This window comes from Podarcis raffonei, chromosome 3, assembly GCF_027172205.1.
Source record: "Podarcis raffonei isolate rPodRaf1 chromosome 3, rPodRaf1.pri, whole genome shotgun sequence".
NCBI classification, from domain to species: domain Eukaryota; kingdom Metazoa; phylum Chordata; class Lepidosauria; order Squamata; family Lacertidae; genus Podarcis; species Podarcis raffonei.
Window position 1 is genome coordinate 5,959,250 of NC_070604.1, and position 18,195 is coordinate 5,977,444.

The 18,195-nt window shown below is 42.0% G+C and overlaps 1 protein-coding gene across 1 annotated transcript; it reads right to left on the reverse strand.

The window, feature by feature from the left end:
- Positions 1 to 1,429: 1,429 nt before the first annotated feature.
- On the reverse strand, positions 1,430 to 18,167 carry LOC128409915 (N(4)-(Beta-N-acetylglucosaminyl)-L-asparaginase-like). Its single transcript, XM_053380453.1, has 10 exons — positions 18,003 to 18,167; positions 14,861 to 14,999; positions 13,756 to 13,912; positions 11,939 to 11,984; positions 8,960 to 8,998; positions 8,392 to 8,480; positions 6,466 to 6,481; positions 3,305 to 3,372; positions 2,019 to 2,123; positions 1,430 to 1,769 (listed from the first exon to the last, which is right to left on the reverse strand). The coding sequence occupies exons 1-10, from the start codon at positions 18,112 to 18,114 to the stop codon at positions 1,677 to 1,679; spliced, it is 864 nt and encodes a 287-aa protein (XP_053236428.1). The 5' UTR covers positions 18,115 to 18,167; the 3' UTR covers positions 1,430 to 1,676.
- Positions 18,168 to 18,195: the final 28 nt, after the last annotated feature.

An 18,195-nucleotide genomic window follows, 5' to 3' on the forward strand; every position in this document is an offset into this window, starting at 1 on the left:
GGGACATTTAGCAACTTTTATCAGCCTGGGGTGGGATAACCTGTTCACTGCAGTTCATGTTCCATTACATTACTCTACCATTTCACTTCAGAACTAGGTCTAGAACTCGTTTAAAGTTGTGCCATTGAGGATATGTCAATGCTCTAGAGTAGAACAAGGTGTGGCACCAACACGTTCTTCCCCAGTGCTGCGTATTATGACAAAATGACCCCTGGGGTCCCATCCAACTCTACAATTCTTTGAGTCTACGAAGAGGTGTCACAATATGTATGCTGCTCCAACAGCTATTACTTTACTTATTACTTTAATAAGGCATGGTTATTGCAGATTTGCTACAGAATGTTGTAAGTTTTGCCTACCACGGCAATTGACTGCCTCCAATGTGGCAGGACTATCAGTGCTAGTACCAAAGGTCGAAAATCTGCACTGATTTGTGCAACTTCTGTGAAATCAGCAGCACACAGAACTTTGTCACTGTGATGTACAGAAGGAACAGTTATCAGTAATAAAATATTGCTGTTTCTGCTCTATGCATCCCAGAGCGACTTTTATTTTTTAAAAAAGCCTGGACAAAGCATGTATAACTTAAAGCATGTATAGTTTTATTGAAAAGGCTTTCTCTTAATAAATACAGCGCTAGCTTTCATTTACTCCCGAGAGTGAACCTGTGATATCTGTATGTAATATGGAAATACGGCATTTTTTGCAGTTTTTTTGCATTTTTAATTAATATTAGACACAAGAGAGCATTATACATTTGCAAAAATACTCTCAGGGAAACACAGTATAAGCATATTATGAAAGGTTTCTTTTTTTAAAAAAAGCAGAACTCCACCCCCCCCTTAATATATCTATGGTCTTACCATCTTCTTCCATGAGTGGAGCTATTGTGGCTAGTTTCCAAATGCAACCTCATAACTGAAGCTGCTATTTGTCTTAGGAGAGAAGCTGTCATTGGTGTTAATGGCAGTTTTCTTCCTGGAATGAACAGCAGCTGAGGGTGGGTGTGATTTCGTAATGATCACAGCAGAGGGGAGAAAGAGTTAAAATCCTCCTCTCAGTTCAAGGTCTTTATTCTCTCTCACACACGGTGTCAATGGTGGGAGGCAGCAGCTGGGGAATCGCCAGGGGAACACAGCTCAGGGCCTGGGGAAGATGGCTGAGAACCTGGAGTTTGGTCGTGGGACAACAATGAGTGATCAGAGGGAAAAGAGGGGCAAACCTGGGAGGAGGTAACAGGGTTTAGTGAGCAAGAAGAGGCTGTGGCAGAGAGCAGTCCAGAAGCAGGAGAGGCTGCGACCAGCTCCCCTCTGTCCTGGTCTCCCAGAACACCCTGAGCAGGCCTTGTTTTATCTAATAAAGTGTTAACTTCATGAACTTTGTGTGAGTTATTGCTGGCTGGCTCCCTGGCGTACATGGTATAAAGATGAACAGTAACTGCACATTTTAATGTATTGTCCAGCTTGGCCGTAACAAATCACAGTTTCTTGATTAGGTATAGGCTGAAGCTCTCATATACCCATAGTTCAGACCTTCTGAAGAAAAGTCTCAATTTAGATTCCCCTCCCCAATACTTTACACAAGAAAAGGAAACATCACAAGATAAAGGTGGATGTGACTCTGAACCTGGGCGCAAGAGGTGCAGAATAATTTTTTCTTTGATCCTTTAAAAGTTGTTAGCATTTTTGCATCAATTGCTCTACAGAGTCCTTTCCCTGAGACCAGATGCAGTATGGGAATGGCATTGACGAAGCAGCTCCAACTTCACCCTAAACATTAGAAATCCACAAGGGGAAAAAAGATGAATAAATTAGGATTCATTAATATCCTATTCGATTTGCCTCAATTATTATTGCAGCAACTCCCATCCTACCATTTTGTCCCTGTTTAGTCATAATCTAGGCTAGCTTGCTACATTATCCCATATGTAAGATATACGATGAAAGGTAAATAGGAACATAAGCTATCATAGCCAAGATCAACCAAGAAAGTGTGGGGAAACACTTGTCTTTGCGTACCTTCATATTCATTGCAATTATTCCAAGTTCAAACATATTTTCCTTTCCTGTTCGCTGGAGGATATCCTGGACAACAGTCTGGCATGCATCCATGGGAGACAAGCCCTGAAAGGTAAACAAAACCTAAAACAAGTTTCTTTTGCCACTCATTTCTGTTCTGTGTATCTAAGGAAGTTTTAATTCCTGCCCTCTCAATGCTGCTTACATTGACCAACAGACCGAGATGTAAAAGCAGATGCACATTGCTCTTCATTTTATCTGTTTATACATTAAATCACACAGTACACTGCAAGGCATAATTTGGACTGTTCAACAGAGGGCAACGCAAGGATTACAACTCTGCAGAAAATGCCACAAGGACATTCTGTGGCTATTTCAGTGATCAGGAGCATGTGCCAGGATTTATTTGTGCAAGAAGAATTCTTATATTGGAACTCAAATCCTTATCTCAGAATTGTAGTGCCGATCAATGGATTGCCACCACCTCTAACAAATTGGTGAAACATGTCTAGTCCCTCTGTGATTGGTTTGCAGGAATGGTCTCACAAGGGTCTGTAAGAAAGTGGTCTAGTGAACCGAACTTCCTAACAGAGCCTCGCTTTCTTGTATAAAGAGGGCTGGGTAAAAGTTTTAACAGGGCTGGCAAGCTTCCATGAACAGACAAGGGACAGAATGTTTTACATATAAAGTGCTAGAGTCTAGACTGCACCCTCCTCTTCAGCACTCTGTCCTCAACTTTAACTGGCTAACTTTGACTACTGATGTTTTCAGCTTCTGCCTACCATTTGGCCTATCTTTCTGCTCTTTTCAATCACCTATGTCAGAGGTATGTTCCTTGAAAGGGACTGATGCCCCAAACAATTTCTTTAGAGAGTCTACACCACCCTCTTCTCTAGCAGGAGGCTTCAATCATTTCTAGTCAACACATTACGGTTGAAAACCACTTCCCTTGGCCTTACTAGCTAGTCCAGGGGTAGGCAAACTAAGGCTCGGGGGCCGGATCAGGCCCAATTGGCTTCTAAATCCGGCCCGCGGACAGTCTGGGAATCAGCGTGTTTTTACATGAGTAGAATGTGTCCTTTTATTTAAAATGCATCTCTGGGTTATTTGTGGGGCATAGGAATTCGTTCATATCCCCCCCCCCCATAGTCCAGCCCACCACATGGTCCACGGCTGAAAAGGTTTGCTGACCCCTGAGCTAGTCTCTCTTCCTCTCCTCTCTCCCACTGATGCTCTTAATGATAGTGCTTCAAAGTAGGCATGCTTGAAACCCACTGATGACATACCTGTTTCATTAACAGGGCTGCATGAAAACAAGGGCAGAAACACATAATCTTGTCTCCATCACCAGTAGCTGATGGGTTAAAAAAAGATTTACTTGTGAATAAGTGTTCTGTGTTAACTTCTGGAAATAAGAAAACAGAATTGCAATGCATCTATATACAAATCACTCCTCTTCTATCATACATTGTTGGAGTAGGACAATGTTGTCTGGTTTCAGTGGATAATACCAACAGAGAAACACTTCGACTAGACTGTTCCCAAAGTATATTTTCTTGTACTCTCTGTATTGTCTTGGATTTAGTAGCTTGTACAGTGGTACCTCAGGTTACATACACTTCAGGTTACATACACTTCAGGTTACAGACTCTGCTAACCCAGAAATAATGCTTCAGGTTAAGAACTTTGCTTCAGGATGAGAACAGAAATCGTGCTCTGGCGGCGCAGCGGCAGCAGGAGGCCCCATTAGCTAAAGTGGTGCTTCAGGTTAAGAACAGTTTCAGGTTAAGTACGGACCTCCGGAACGAATTAAGTACTTAACCTGAGGTACCACTGCATCACAATGGCAAAAATCGCCTCCAGTCAGAGAAACTTTACAAAACCTGTGTTGTTTTCCACACCATGCTTTTAGGAAATAGAGACTAAGGCTGCAATCCAAGGCAAACAGGTAGAAGCAACAGTAACTTACTTCTGAGTAAACAAGAATAGGATTGCACTGTAAGGCTGCAACCTACACACACTATGGTAAATCCTGCTGAACGCAATGGTGCTTATACCGTAGCAGAGACATACAGGATTGCAATGTAAAAGATTTATGTGACTGTGTGGTTGATGAGTAATTTTGGCGGGCTAGCAACACTCAGCCATGAAACTCACAGGCCAATCACTCACTCTCAGCCTAACTGACCTCACAGCCTTATTGTGAGGATAAAATGGGGAGGAGGACTCCTATGTAAACCACCTTGAAGTCCTTGAGGAAAAGTGAGATATAAATGTAATAAATAACAAACAGATAACATTTGCAATTATGGCTGGGATACTTTTTTTGCAATAAATGTTTGTACATGATCCTTATTCATCCTTCAAAACGCTTTACATGAATGTTTATTTCTAAGGACTAAAAAGCCAAACAGTTCTTAGCAGTTATCCAAGCAGCTTGGAAACAGGTGTGGCAGTTTTGCTAAGCCCTTGCTAGAGCAACAGAAAATACTAGCATTAGCATAACAAGGTTAGTGCAAGAGATTAGGACAGGTGTTAAAAAAAAATTAAAAGGAAAGAGGCTACAGGGTTTTCCTATTTTAATTAGCCAAGGTATGAAATTGTAACAACAGGCTATGTGCAGGGGAACCAATAAACCTACATATTTCATCGGCAGATATTGCTGCAATAATGATTTCTTCAACATTCCAGTTTCCCTTTGCCTGACTTCAAGGGCCCGGCAAAGCTATAGGAAACTGCCATGCACAGACTATGAACGGGCAAATCTGTCCATTTTGGTTTCTCCGTTTCTTATTTTTCTAATCTGAAATTCAGTTCTCAGCATTTCCAAATCAGTTTGCAATGGAGTTTTTTTTCTTTAAAAAAGTCCTCATACATGCATATTTGCAAACTAGTTTTCCCTAATATAATGCAATACACACACACACACACACACACACATTATATGCACACTTTAGATGTATTTTATAATATAGGTAAAGGTAAAAGTACCCCTGACCATTAGGTCTAGTCACGGACTCTAGGGTTGAGGCACTCATCTCACTCTATAGGCCGAGGGAGACAGCGTTTTCCACAGACAGCTTCTGGGTCATGTGGCCAGCATGACTAAGGCGCTTCTGATGAACCAGAGCAGTGCATAGAAACGCTGTTTACCTCCCCGCCAGAGCGGTACCTATTTATCTACTTGCACTTTGACGTGCTTTCAAACTGCTAGGTTGGCAGGAGCAGGGACCGAACAACGGGAGCTCACCCCGTCGCGGGGATTCGAACCACCAACCTCCTGATCGACAAGCCCTAGGCTCTGTGGTTTAGACCACAGCGCCACCCATATCCCCTATTTTATAATATATTATATGCATTTTACACACCCTTTACCCTACTATATGCATTTTTGTAAACATTACTTGGGTAGAGATCTGCACCACAAAATTCAGAGAAGTACAAATTTTGAATGATTGCTGAGTTTCAATTCACATATTGTTTCCTAAAGTGCAAATTACATAGAATAATGACGTTAATGCCCCAGCAACCCATAATGTGGTGGAAAGAAAGATTAGGAAGAAGATCAGGATAAAATTGCAGTAAACTGTAGGTGAGATTCAAAGGTCTAAATGGGGAAATACTGTAAGCTATATGGAGACCCTTAAGTCATGCATGCACCTGCGTTCTATGATTCTGATGGTTTAGGCAGAGGTTGTGCTTTTATACATAGATTTATAAAGACTTAATTCTCTGGTAGTCTGTATGGTTTTGTCATGGCCTTTGGCTAGTACAATAAAGCTACACACACACCCTACATGCTAGGTAAAAGGTTGTGTGACCATCCCCTCCTTTCATAGCCACCCCAATCATCCTTCAGAAAGTGAAAGTTTCGGAGGATGGTTGTGGTCATGTATTGTTTTGGAAAGTGTGGATTAGATAGGCTTGCCTTCAAATGCAAAGAAAATTTACTTTCTCTCCCATCCTCACCACAGATATATTCTTCCTTTTAAAACTGTGTTCATGGCCCAACTAGTCTCTGAATAGTCCTGTTAAGTAACATCACATACTCACTCTTCCTGATCTCATACCCTAGCATTGCTTTGTTATTTCTGGCTAGTGTGCTCCTTTCAACAACTGCACCAACATGAGCTCAGCAAAACAGAATCTTGATCTGGGAAGCAGGAAGATGGCCTGAAGTGTTTAGAACCCTTTAAAATAAAAAGGGACTGATGCCCCAAACAATTTCTTTTCTGGCATGAGTACAAGAGGTAAATGTTTCCATAATGTGTGGATTCTTCGAAGGCCAATTAAACTACCGACAGGATAAACTCTAAAAGAACCTGGAGTAAAAATGAACATCAAGGACGTTAACTGGTTCATGGGAGATTTCTGCTCTAGATATGCATGAATGTATTTAAACATATACAGGTATGCAAATCTTTTAATTATTACTACTAATACATACCTACTGCAGCTCCTACCTAGAAAGAAAGAAAGATATTACTTTGGAAGTAACATGATCTGGATTAATTATTCTCAGAGCCATAAAGAAATTGACAGCACAGGACTTCCGGGTTAGCGGAGCTGGTATAGCAAAATAATAAGAACAAAAAAATGTCCCTCTTCCACCCTGGTTGCTGTGAGTAGCAGGGCTTTGGATGCAATGGTGGCTCCATTGCTTCCCAACCACATTTAGGGTTGCTATTATTATTATTATTATTATTATTATTATTATTATTATTACTAATACTACTACTAATCACTCAGCTTGCAGACAGACCTCAACATTTCAAAAAGAACAAGAGGTTTCCCTGTTGCAAAATGTTGCCTTTTCCGCCATCTTAAAGAGAAGGGACTTTATATAAATAAGATGGGGGGGAATGCATAATAGGTTGCAATTAACCAGCATATTCCTTCTGAGCACAATCAGAGAATCACAGAATTTGAAATACTTTATTGTCACTTGCACAACTTGTATACAGTGAGATTACACAAGCACCCCCCCCAACTCAGCTCTCTTAGTCTTAATTCCCCTCGTTTACTGACGCACACCCACTAAACCAGAAAGTCAGTTGCCCTGTTGTTATCTTTCCATTCAGCAGCCTAACAGCCCACGGATAGAAGCTGTTCTTTACCCTGTTGGTGCAATTAATCATGCTTCTTTATCTTCTGCCCGAGGGCAGGAGATCAAGAAAGTGCCGGCCAGGGTGTGAATCATTCCTGAGAATTTTCCTCACTCTCCTGAGGCGACGTTCTTCCGCTATTTCATCCAGCGGATTCACGGGACAACCCATAATATCTGGTACTGTATTCACCACTCTCTGTACGCACTTCCTATCAGTTGATGTCAAACCAGTGTACCACACCGTGACGCAGTATGAAAGGACACTTTCTATTGTGGACCGGTAGAAGGAGATCATCAAATGTTGATTGACAACATTGTAGAGTTGGGTCATCTAGTCCAATCCCTGAAATACAGGAATCCTAACTAAAGCATCCATGCCAGGTGGTCATTCAACCTCTGCTTAAAAACCTCCAAGGAAGGAGATTCCACAACCTCTAGAGAGAGACCAGGTGTGTGATCGGGGAAAAAAGGAATTATCACTTCGCTCACAGGGAAAATTCTTTCATCCTTTTTTGTTTGTTCACATTATTCGCATTTATGCAAATTGTGTCCATGGTCTAATGAAACTGAGCAAAAGACAACATGCAAAATGTTCAGAGTGGTTTTGAAACTAACCAGGTGTCACATATTTGTTTTGTTGTCAAGTAAATGCAACTGGCTTCCACTTCTACAAGGTCATCCTAAAAGATGGCAATGGTTGGAAACAATTTTGGTTGTTAAGGCTGCAATCCTTTGCACACCTGACCAGAAAGTAAGCCCCAGGGACCACAGTAAGACTTACGTCTCAGTAAAGATGTAAAGGATTGTGTGGCAAGGCTCTTTCCTACCTTGAACTGTTTTCTATACTTGTGTGTTTTTAGTAGCTATATTTATTTAATGAAATATGTATACCGCCCGTCATCCGAAGATCACAGGGCAGTTCACAACATAAAAATATGAAACACATAATAAAATAAAAGCAAAAAAAGCCAATAACCCTTTCTTCCACAGAAACATTAAAATGAATAGTAATATTAATCAGACAAATGCCTGGTTGAAGAGAAACTTCTGAATATTTGTGTTTCTATACACTTCTTAAATATAACAAAATCAATATTACTAACTGTTCCAGAGATACCTGTGTGATCACATAACTATTGCTGACAGTGGAGTGGGAAATACTGTTATTCTCAAGTTACTTTTTAGGAGCTTTGTGGTTGAATACTTGTTTCTAAATGCTGTATCCTACGGCCATTCCTATGCTCCATACAATTTATCTTGGCATACCTCTTTATCAGCATACAGCCCACATCCCGGCATCGGAGAATCTCCCACTCTTCCTGGGTATTTAAAAGGTGCTCCAGAAGTAGAAACCCCTAAACATTTTTTTTCAAATTAGTAAAATATTGGTAGTTATTCCGATAGCAATAGAAGAATGGTTACATGAGATAGCGGAAATGATGGAGCTAACTGAATCATTATCATTTATTCACCACAAACACACACCTCACCATCTTTCATGCGTTTGGTTTATATCCTCGGTGAAAAACTGTCAAATGACACAGCTTCTCCACTAACAAATTCTGCTGTAGTCACTGACTGTGAATGTTACACAGTGCTAACAATTGTAATCAAGCTCTATTTTTTTAAGGGTTCGTAAGTCCCCTGTAAATACTAACGCAGATGGATGTTTCTCATGACAGATTCTGCTTCCTTCTCCCCTCCAATAAAGCAAGTGTATTATTTCCCTTCCTGTAAATGATGAGAAGACCCACACAGCTAATTAGCAGCAGTTGTATAACATAAGGCAGGGATGAAACTCATTATTTATTTTGTTTATGCTGCTCCCTCTTACCAACTGTTATATTTCCAAAGGTATCCAAGGCAATCAAACCTAATGAAAAGGCAAAAATAGAATAATAGAATTAACTTACCAAGCAGCACTAGGAATATTGCTTCAAATAACAGTCTCTGTTAGCTATTGAAATTTTATAATTTCCCCATTTTAAAAAATACAGGAATATTTATGTGAAATTTCCTAGACAACAGAGTGAAACCTAGATGACATCCTCATTTCATCCCAAGTCTGCTATACTGTCACCTTGCAACTTAGAAAGGACTCTAATAATATGGGTGAGTGCACTGTAGAATTCAATACAGTGGTACCTCGGGTTAAGAACTTAATTCGTTCCAAAGGTTCTTAACCTTAAACAGTTCTTAACCTGAGGCACGCTTTCGCTAATGGGGCCTCTGCTGCCGCTGCGCCACAATTTCTGTTCTTATCCTGGAGCAAAGTTCTTAACCTGGAGCAACCACTTCCTGGTTAGCGGAGTTTGTAACCCAAAGCGTCTGTAACCCGAGGTACCACTGTATTGTTAAAAAAACCAAGCATGTGGTTATGATATCTGGAATAAAGAGAGATACAGGTAAAAGAAGTATATATTGCATAAATTCTGTACTAGTACACTTGTTAACCAACCCTTCCACTTGGAGAGGGTAGCCATGGGGAAAGTGGGGGCAGAGAAGTCTGCTTTTGATGCCCCTGTTACATGCATTGACCCAGAATCATGTTTAACTAGTATCACTGTGATATGTGATCTTAGAATTATCTGAATATTTTGGATTATTTTGAGATTGTTTATATACGTACATTCAGGCATATTGTACAGGTACTGAGTATCTGCCAGTGCAATCAATTAATTGTCATAATTTCTACTGAAACATCTTTTCAGACATCACTTTACACCTAGATGTCAAGCAACTGCATTTAGATTATCTTTCATTTTTTATATGCTGCCTAGCACACAATAACTGTTTGAGAGGCTAAACTTGGTGCTGTTTTAGAACCAGCAGAAATATCAAACCCAACACCAAATTTCCATGAGTCCTTGATGATTTTGGGAACATAACAATACTTTGTGTCATAGAGCCATCATTATCTGCAGTATACCTGCTCTTTATTGTGCACTACTGCCTCTGGCCAAACTGGCCTTGCAAGTGTTAATAAGGCTTTAAGTTGCACTCTGGAAACAGCCAAAACAAGTCTCAAGAAATGTGGCACTGCTGAAAAAGAGAGTGCGGTAGTTTTGACCTGACTTTCACAGATGCCTATTGGACTGTCTTCATCCCAAGAAAAATGCTGCATTTCTTCCATCCTAAATATGCAGAACACTTTTGGAACAAAGTTATTGCTTTTAAATCTAAAGTATTTATCAATATACAGTTCTTGAGGTCTTTAAAAAGAAAAGTTCAACGTCTCCCTGAGAGAAATTTAATAGAATCTTCTGTTTCAATGGAAGACAGCAGCGACAAATGAATTAAGAAAGGGTTCACTGAAAGTTCAAAGTGGCTACAATAGGAAAACACAGCCCAAGATACTTCTCTTCTCCCACCCCTCCCATTCATTACATTAATAGTATTACTCTTTCAATCCTAGATCAGGACTTGTGCCACATCTTAACAATAAAGGGGAAATGGTAGCTGTTCCATAGAAATGTTTGTGCGCTGCTAGTTTCACCACTTCTGTTGTGTGTATCTAACATGGGAATATGTATGTAAACAGTGAATTTTTTAAAGAAAGGTGGAAGATTTACCCTTAAAATAATTTTTAAAACCCTGTGATTCTACCTACTGTACTTGGGAGCGACACTGGACTCATTTTCAAACAAACTTGCATAGGATTGGAAGGCAACTGCTTACAGTTGTTCTGTCAACTGGATATTTACAAAGTCACTTTGAGGCTGAAATCATTTGCTCACTTACCTAGGAGTAAGACTCACTGAAATCAATGTGGCTTATTCCCCCCCCTTTTTTATGTGGCTTATTCTGAGTAGACATGTATAGGATTGCACCAAAAGGCTTAGATCCTATCCTAAGCACCCTTAGAGCCCATGTATTTATGTTGTCTCTTGTAATGGAGATGATAGGCACAATTGCTAGAGCTGGAATAATTGCCAGGTGATTTTCAATTATTTCAAGGCAGAAATTAAATACCTTTTCCTGGTCACCATTTCCTTTAAATCCAACCTTAACAGTTTTCTTATAGCTTTTATTAAGCCATAGCACCCTCTTGAGGCTGAACAAAGAACAGGATGTACAAACTTTTGCAGGATACTGAATAGGGCAACATTTTCTGGAATGGAATGCCCAGTACTGTAGCAGGCAGAAGAATGCCTAACCTAGATTTCTGTAGGTCCTCAAGTAAAAAGATCTAGCAATAAGTTCTATTTACTTACTACTGGTCCCCTGGCCACTGAAAGTGATTAGGATGAATTAGAGAGCACGCTGTACTCCATGATCTCACAGCAGCTCCCTGAATTTTCCAGGCACGATGTCACTTATATTGAAGCTTTCTTGATATTCTATGCGTACTTAAAAAGGGGCTACATTTAAACTAGAGATGTATGTCAGGCGGAAAAGAAACCATGCCCATACACACTGTCATCTGAGAAAGACAACATCTATTTGCTGCAGCCTTCTGCACATGTTCACGTGTTCATTGAGATAGATGTAGATGCTGCTGTCATGCATGACACACTACATGAAGACCCGCATGCTTGGCTATAAGGAAATGGAATATGTAGGAAATTACCATGCTGGAATCAGCCCAGATTGTTTCCAAAACTTATCGATTAATTCCTGTATTATTTCAGCAAGTCTGTAAAAGTTGCCAGTTAATACATAAGAATTAATTAACCACAGCATCTTATGTACCTGTAAATTCTTGGTAGCATAAACATACAACTAGAAAATGGCAAGTTAATGCCTCCACAATTACAAAAAGAAGACCCAGCACATCCCATAAAAGTGTTATTTTAATAAAAATATTACTTACCCAATGTATCATGTTTCTTCAAGCTCTTTCCCTTTTCTAAATATTCCTACAGAAAAGATAAGACTAGAATGAATTGTGCTATCAAATGCCACCCATTTGTAATGATAATTTTTCCCCAAAGCAGAAATTTGTTAAGTAAGCAGAATGTATCTTCTTATGTATAAGTAGCATCCAGAAGTTGTATCTGAAACATGTTGTTGTTGTTTAGTCGTTTAGTCGTGTCCGACTCTTCGTGACCCCATGGACCAGAGCACGCCAGGCACCTCTGTCCTCCACTACCTCCCGCAGTTTGGTCAGACTCATGTTTGTGGCTTCGAGAACACTATCCAACCATCTCATCCTCTGTCGCCCCCTTCTCCTTGTGCCCTCCATCTTTCCCAGCATCAGTGTCTTCTCCAGGGAGTCTTCTCTTCTCATGAGGTGGCCAAAGTACTGGAGCCTCAGCTTCACGATCTGTCCTTCCAGTGAGCACTCAGGGCTGATTTCATTAAGAATGGATGCGTTTGATCTTCTTGCAGTCCATGGGACTCTCAAGAGTCTTCTCCAGCACCATAATTCAAAAGCATCAATTTTTCGGCGATCAGCCTTCTTTATGGTCCAGCTCTCACTTCCATACATCACTACTGGGAAAACCATGGCTTTAACTATACGGACCTTTGTTGGCAAGGTGACGTCTCTACTTCTCAAGATGCTGTCTAGGCCTGTCATTGCCCTTCTCCCAAGAAGCAGGCGTCTTTTAATTTCGTGGCTGCTGTCACCATCTGCAGTGATCATGGAGCCCAAGAAAGTAAAATCTCTCACTGCCTCCATTTCTTCCCCTTCTATTTGCCAGGAGGTGATGGGACCAGTGGCCATGATCTTCGTTTTTTTGATGTTGAGCCTCAGACCATATTTTGCGCTCTCCTCTTTCACCCTCATTAAAAGGTTCTTTAATTCCTTCTCACTTTCTGCCATCAAGGTTGTGTCATCTGCATATCTGAGGTTGTTGATATTTCTTCCGGCAATCTTAATTCCAGTTTGGGATTCATCCAGCCCAGCCTTTCGCATGATGTATTCTGCGTATAAATTAAATAAAGAAACATAGTTTCTTTCAAAGGATTAATCCTAAATTGTATGTGGGTTCAGAGGGAGAAATTGTTGGGCTCTTCTGATCATTCTGTCAGCGCAAGCATTGTCGGCTTGCTAGACAGAACAATCTCCACTCTCCTCCTCCCATGTGCTGTTCCACAGGTTCTCCAAACACCCCAGAGCCAATTTTGGGGGTGGGGGCACACAGGGGGGAAACACTGATGGGATTCATTAGTTGAATTCAACCCACAATCTTGGGACTATTCTACGGGCTGGCAACTCACAGCCCATGGCCACTGGCTGGGGTTTTCCAATGCATTAAGAAGCAGCATAACTTCCCAGCTAGTTTCATGCCAGGTGAGATGAGGAAACATTGACTTTAGAAAGGAGAAATAAGCAGAATTTCAATCTATTTTTCTCTCCTTTCCAAGCCACCCATAGCTGATCCTTCCTCAGCAGTCAGCGTGAACATATGCCATTGTCCATGCAGTTGGGAAGCACTTTGGCCAACAGAATATTAGTAGTCAGTTAATTTGAATTCTATTTCTGACTATCTGACGCATGACATTTTGAAAATGTCACATCGGGTGCCCCCTTTGTTGTTTGAAATGACTTCAAAGAGACTTCTTGATGATTCAGGAGAGTCAGGGGTGCTCAGAACATTTGCAAGGATATTTATTCCTAAAGTGAATTATTCTACCACTGCATAAATAAACTCACATCGCTATTGCTCCAAAGTAGAGTGTTACCTGATAAGCTTCTCTACTCTGCTCACTCATCATACTTCGGTTATCTTCCACAGTGAAGCCTTGGTCTTTTGCAAAAGCCACAGCACCATCCCCAACCAGAAAACTGTGTGGAGTTTCTTCCATGACCTTACGTGCTACAGCGAGAGGAGTTCCAATTCTTTATCAACAGAAAGAATATAATTTGAGAAGGGGTTTGTTCCGTATATACTTTTAAAGAACTGAGTTCTATGGTTAAATGCAATGATAAAAATATGAAGAGCTAAACCATTAGGCTCTAAGGAATACTGTATTTTTCGCTCTATAAGACGCATTCTTCCCCTCCTAAAAAGTAAGAGGAAATGTGTGTGCGTCTTATGCAGCGAATGCAGGCGGGAGGCTCTGTCAGCGCTCCCTTTAAAGAGCCGCACGTACGCTCCGTGCGCTCTTTAAAGGGAGTGCGGCTCTTGGGGGAGCCTTAGCCGCGCGCAGCCTCTCCCGGGCAGGGGATGAAGGCTCCCCTTGCCCGGGACAGGCTGCTCGTGGCTAAAGAAGAAGCCAGGACAACGAGCGTGATCCCGCTGGCTGTTCTAGCTTCTGGCATAGCCACAGGATGAAGTCTCCGCAGGGGAGCCTTCATCCCGCTCCCCTGCGAAGGCTTCGTGCGGCTATCCCTGGCTTTTGCGGGAGGTGGAGGAAGGGACAGAACGTGCGGCTCTGTCCCTTCCCCCACCTCCCAGAAAAGCCCCCAAGAGCCGCACTCCCTTTAAAGAGTGCACGGCTCTTGTGGGAGGAAAGCCAATACGCTTGCTTTCGCTGAAGCCAGGAGGGCAAGAGGGATCGGTGCGCACCGATCCCGCTTGCTCTCCTGGCTTCAGGGGTAGCCCCGCAAAGCCTCCTGAGTGAAGAAGGAGGAGATCTCCCTCTTAGCTCAGGAGGCTTTGCGTTCCTTTCTTATTTCTTGTTTTCCTCCCCTAAAAGCTAAGTGCGTCCAATCGTCTGGTGCGTGTAACAGAGCGAAAAACACGGTAACAAATTTCTGTGAAAAAGCATAATTTAAAAATAATAATCTCAGAGTTTTTGGTGCCGGGCTGGTGACCTCTGACGCATAGCAAGGTATAATACATACCCATGCAAGGCTGCCACAGCTCCAAAACACCCAGGTTGTCCTTCCATTATTGCTGCATCACATTGGATTATGCCCTGTTTATTTGGGTAGCCTCCCCGTCCTACTACAAAACGTCCTGTTTTCTCATCGTTCTCAATATCTGAAAACATTTTTTAAGAAAAAATGTGTTTTAAAACCTTTTATTTCTATAGCTATATCCTTGAGCACATTCAAAGCACATTTTCTCCCTCAAAGAATTCTGGGTACAGTACTGTTGTTAAGGGTTGCTAGGAATTGTAACTTTGTGAGTGGAAAACTACAGCATCCAGAATTCTTTAACAGGAAAATGTGCCTAAGATTTCATATTAGCATTTGAAAATTAGCATACAAAGGCATCCAGTGTGCGACAGTTAACCATTAATGTATGATTAACAGCATGTGCTTTAATAAGCTAGGTGTTTGTATTCTTATTTTTGACCTGGTTGGAAAACAGTATTTTCCATGATGGACTGATATTAATGATAATACATAACTATTGGTTAAAGGGCAATTAGTCCTGAATTCATCTCAGTTACATACAGTGTTTTTTTCTGGGTCTGTACCATTCATACGAAAGGAAGCAATTGTCACAAGTACTGCATCCTTTCTTTTTTTATATAAAATTTTTATTAGGGTTTTTACACTACAAAATAGAAAAAGAAAAAATACAAAATACAAAATTAAAATAATTAAAAACAATCAATCTTTTCATCACATTATTTTTCATTAACTTATTTCCTGGACCTCCTCTTACCTCCCTTTTTTGTATTCCAGTTCAATTTATTAACTTAGCAGTTTCTTTCCCTCTTTATTCTACCCAGATCTTTAATCTTAAGTTATTATAACATAAGATTTTAACTTATAAAAAAACGTTTTTTCATGTTCTTTTATACCATTACAGCTAGAAACCACTTAATTTCAATCCAACATCATTCTAACATTCATTAATTAGTACTGCATCCTTTCTATGTGGCAGTCATATTTGTGGTGCATCACCTTTACATATCTGCCATCTTTATTTTGATCAGCTAGGTGGACAATATTGACATCTTATGTCATTCATAAGATATAGAATGAAATAGTAACCTTTATAAGTAAGGTAAAGGACCCCTGGATGGTTAAGTCCTGTTGAATTCTACTATGGGGTGTGGCGCTCATCTCGACTTTCAGGTCGAGGGAGCAGGTGTTTGTCCGCAGACAGCTTTCTGGGTCATGTGGCAAGCAGGACTAAACCACTTCTGGTGCAACGGAATATCATGACGAAAGCCAGAGCACATGGAAATGCTGTTTACCTTTACCTACGTTATATGTTAGCTACAGCCACAGTACTTTCACTGTTGGTATGCTGGCATATACATTTGGCTGATTTTTTGTTGCAGAAACTGAGGGGGAGAGGGACCATAGCCGGTGTTTTTTTTCCTAGAAAAATAGGTGCTGGTACCATGAAATTGTTGCAGTAAGTGCCACACTTTTTAACAACAACAAAAGTGCTGCCGGTACTACGTATCCTTGAAAGAAAGCACTGCCCATAGCGCACCACTGGGGTAGGCACCTCTCCTATCACATTGTTTTTTAAATCATGGGGGGGGGGAGTCTTAAACCCTTTCAGATTGAAGCCTTGAGTCCCAAGCCTCGAGTCTCAAACGAAAGAATTGGACCCTTAATATTTTGCTGTACATATCCAAATTTTTCTCCGCCCACGCTTTACACTCAGGTCTTTGACAAGTGAGATATCTGTATATCTATATATCGCTATTTGGGCTCACCCTGCTATTCCGATAGTAAATTTTTAAAAGCTGGTTTTGATATTGTTGTAACCTGGAGCGCGTTGAAGGATGGTTAAGAAATCCAAAAAAGTATAGTGTGGGAAGGGACCACAAGGGCCATCTAAGCCCAACCCCCTGGGTACCCAACTAGGGCCGGTGCAAGCAATCTTGCTGCCTGAGGCAAAGGGCAAGATGACACCCTCCCTCAAGGTGCACACACACGAGGTCAGCCCACCCGCCTTTGAACCTTGCTCCAATACAGTGGTACCTCTGGTTGCAAACGGGATCCGTTCTGGAGGCCCGTGAAAAGAGCGCAACCCATGGTGGCTTGTCTGCGCACACGCGGGTCGCGATTCCCCGCTTCTGCGCATGACATCATTTTTGTGCTTCTGCGCATGCGAGAGCTGCGAAACCCGGAAGTAACATGAAGCAGACGTAACATGTGTTATGACTGTACTGCAAAGGACAGCACCTTCCACTGGACCTGAGGGCAGCAGGCTGGTGTGCAAGGTGTGCAGGCCCAGGTCCTGCAGCGCTCCCAGCTCCGGACATTCCTTGAACCCCAGCATCTACAGCCTAAGGTCTTAGAGGACAGCACTGATATATAGTGGACGTAAGGGAAACTTGGTGGAACTGAGAGAACCAGGGCTTTTCCCCAGCCAAAACTCACCAGAATTCAGCACCTCTCCTGTGGGCACCATTGCCATTCAAAGAGAACGAGGGAGGTGTTCACGGTGAGTTCTGGCAACTCTTTTTCTAGAAAAATGTCTCTGGAGAGAACCAGTGTGACACTGTTATCTCTGGATATGAACCCAATAGGAAGGGCACAGAAGGACATACTGTTGCTTTGTATGTGAAAGAAGGCGCTGATTCAAGCAAGCTAGAAATCCCAGATAAGGGAGACTCCTTCAAAGAATTATTGTGGGTGCTGATACCTGACTCCAGAAGTCATCTACTACTGGGGGCACACTATTGACTTCCTGGAGAAAACTCTCAGGGAGATCTTGTGGTGGAGAATGGGATCGGGGAAGCATCCAAAAGATGTCACAATAAGTAAAAAAAACTATTGATGCCCCAAACAACTGTGCGCTAGAACAGCTGGTGAGGGAGCCCAACCCGGGTGACCCTGGACTGGCAGCACCCAGGACCCGGTGCAGGCATCCCCAACCTGCGGCCCTTCAGATGTTCTGGCCTACAACTCCCATGATCCCCAGCTAGCAGGACCAGTGGCAAAGGATGCTGGGAATTGTAGTCCAAAACATTGCTGGCCCGGAACGTCGCCCGTTGCTAGGCAGCGGAAGAAGGGGTTTTTTTGTCGTTGGTTTTTTTACTCCTTCACATTTATGACCCGTCTCTACCTGCCATGGCCTCCTGGAGGCAGTCGGTCGCTAAGCCCCCCTCCAGCAGCAGCTGCCTCATCCGCTCCACGGCCGGGCGCGAAAAGGCCCAGGTTCCCGCAGCGGCTGCCATGGCGACGCCCGAACGCGGGGCGGGAGCTTCGAGGTCTTCGGGAGGCTCTGATTGGGCGGCCGGCGGCCTGTCAGTCACGGC

Coding starts and splice junctions, on each gene's coding strand:
- LOC128409915 (XM_053380453.1), bottom strand. CDS start 18,114: ATGGCAGCCGCTGCGGGAACCTGGGCCTTTTCGCGCCCGGCCGTGGAG. Junction 11,985..13,755: donor AGAGTAGAGAAGCTTATCAG/GTAACACTCTAC, acceptor TCTTTTCTGTAG/GAATATTTAGAAAAGGGAAA. Junction 8,999..11,938: donor GAAGAAACATGATACATTGG/GTAAGTAATATT, acceptor CCTTTTCATTAG/GTTTGATTGCCTTGGATACC.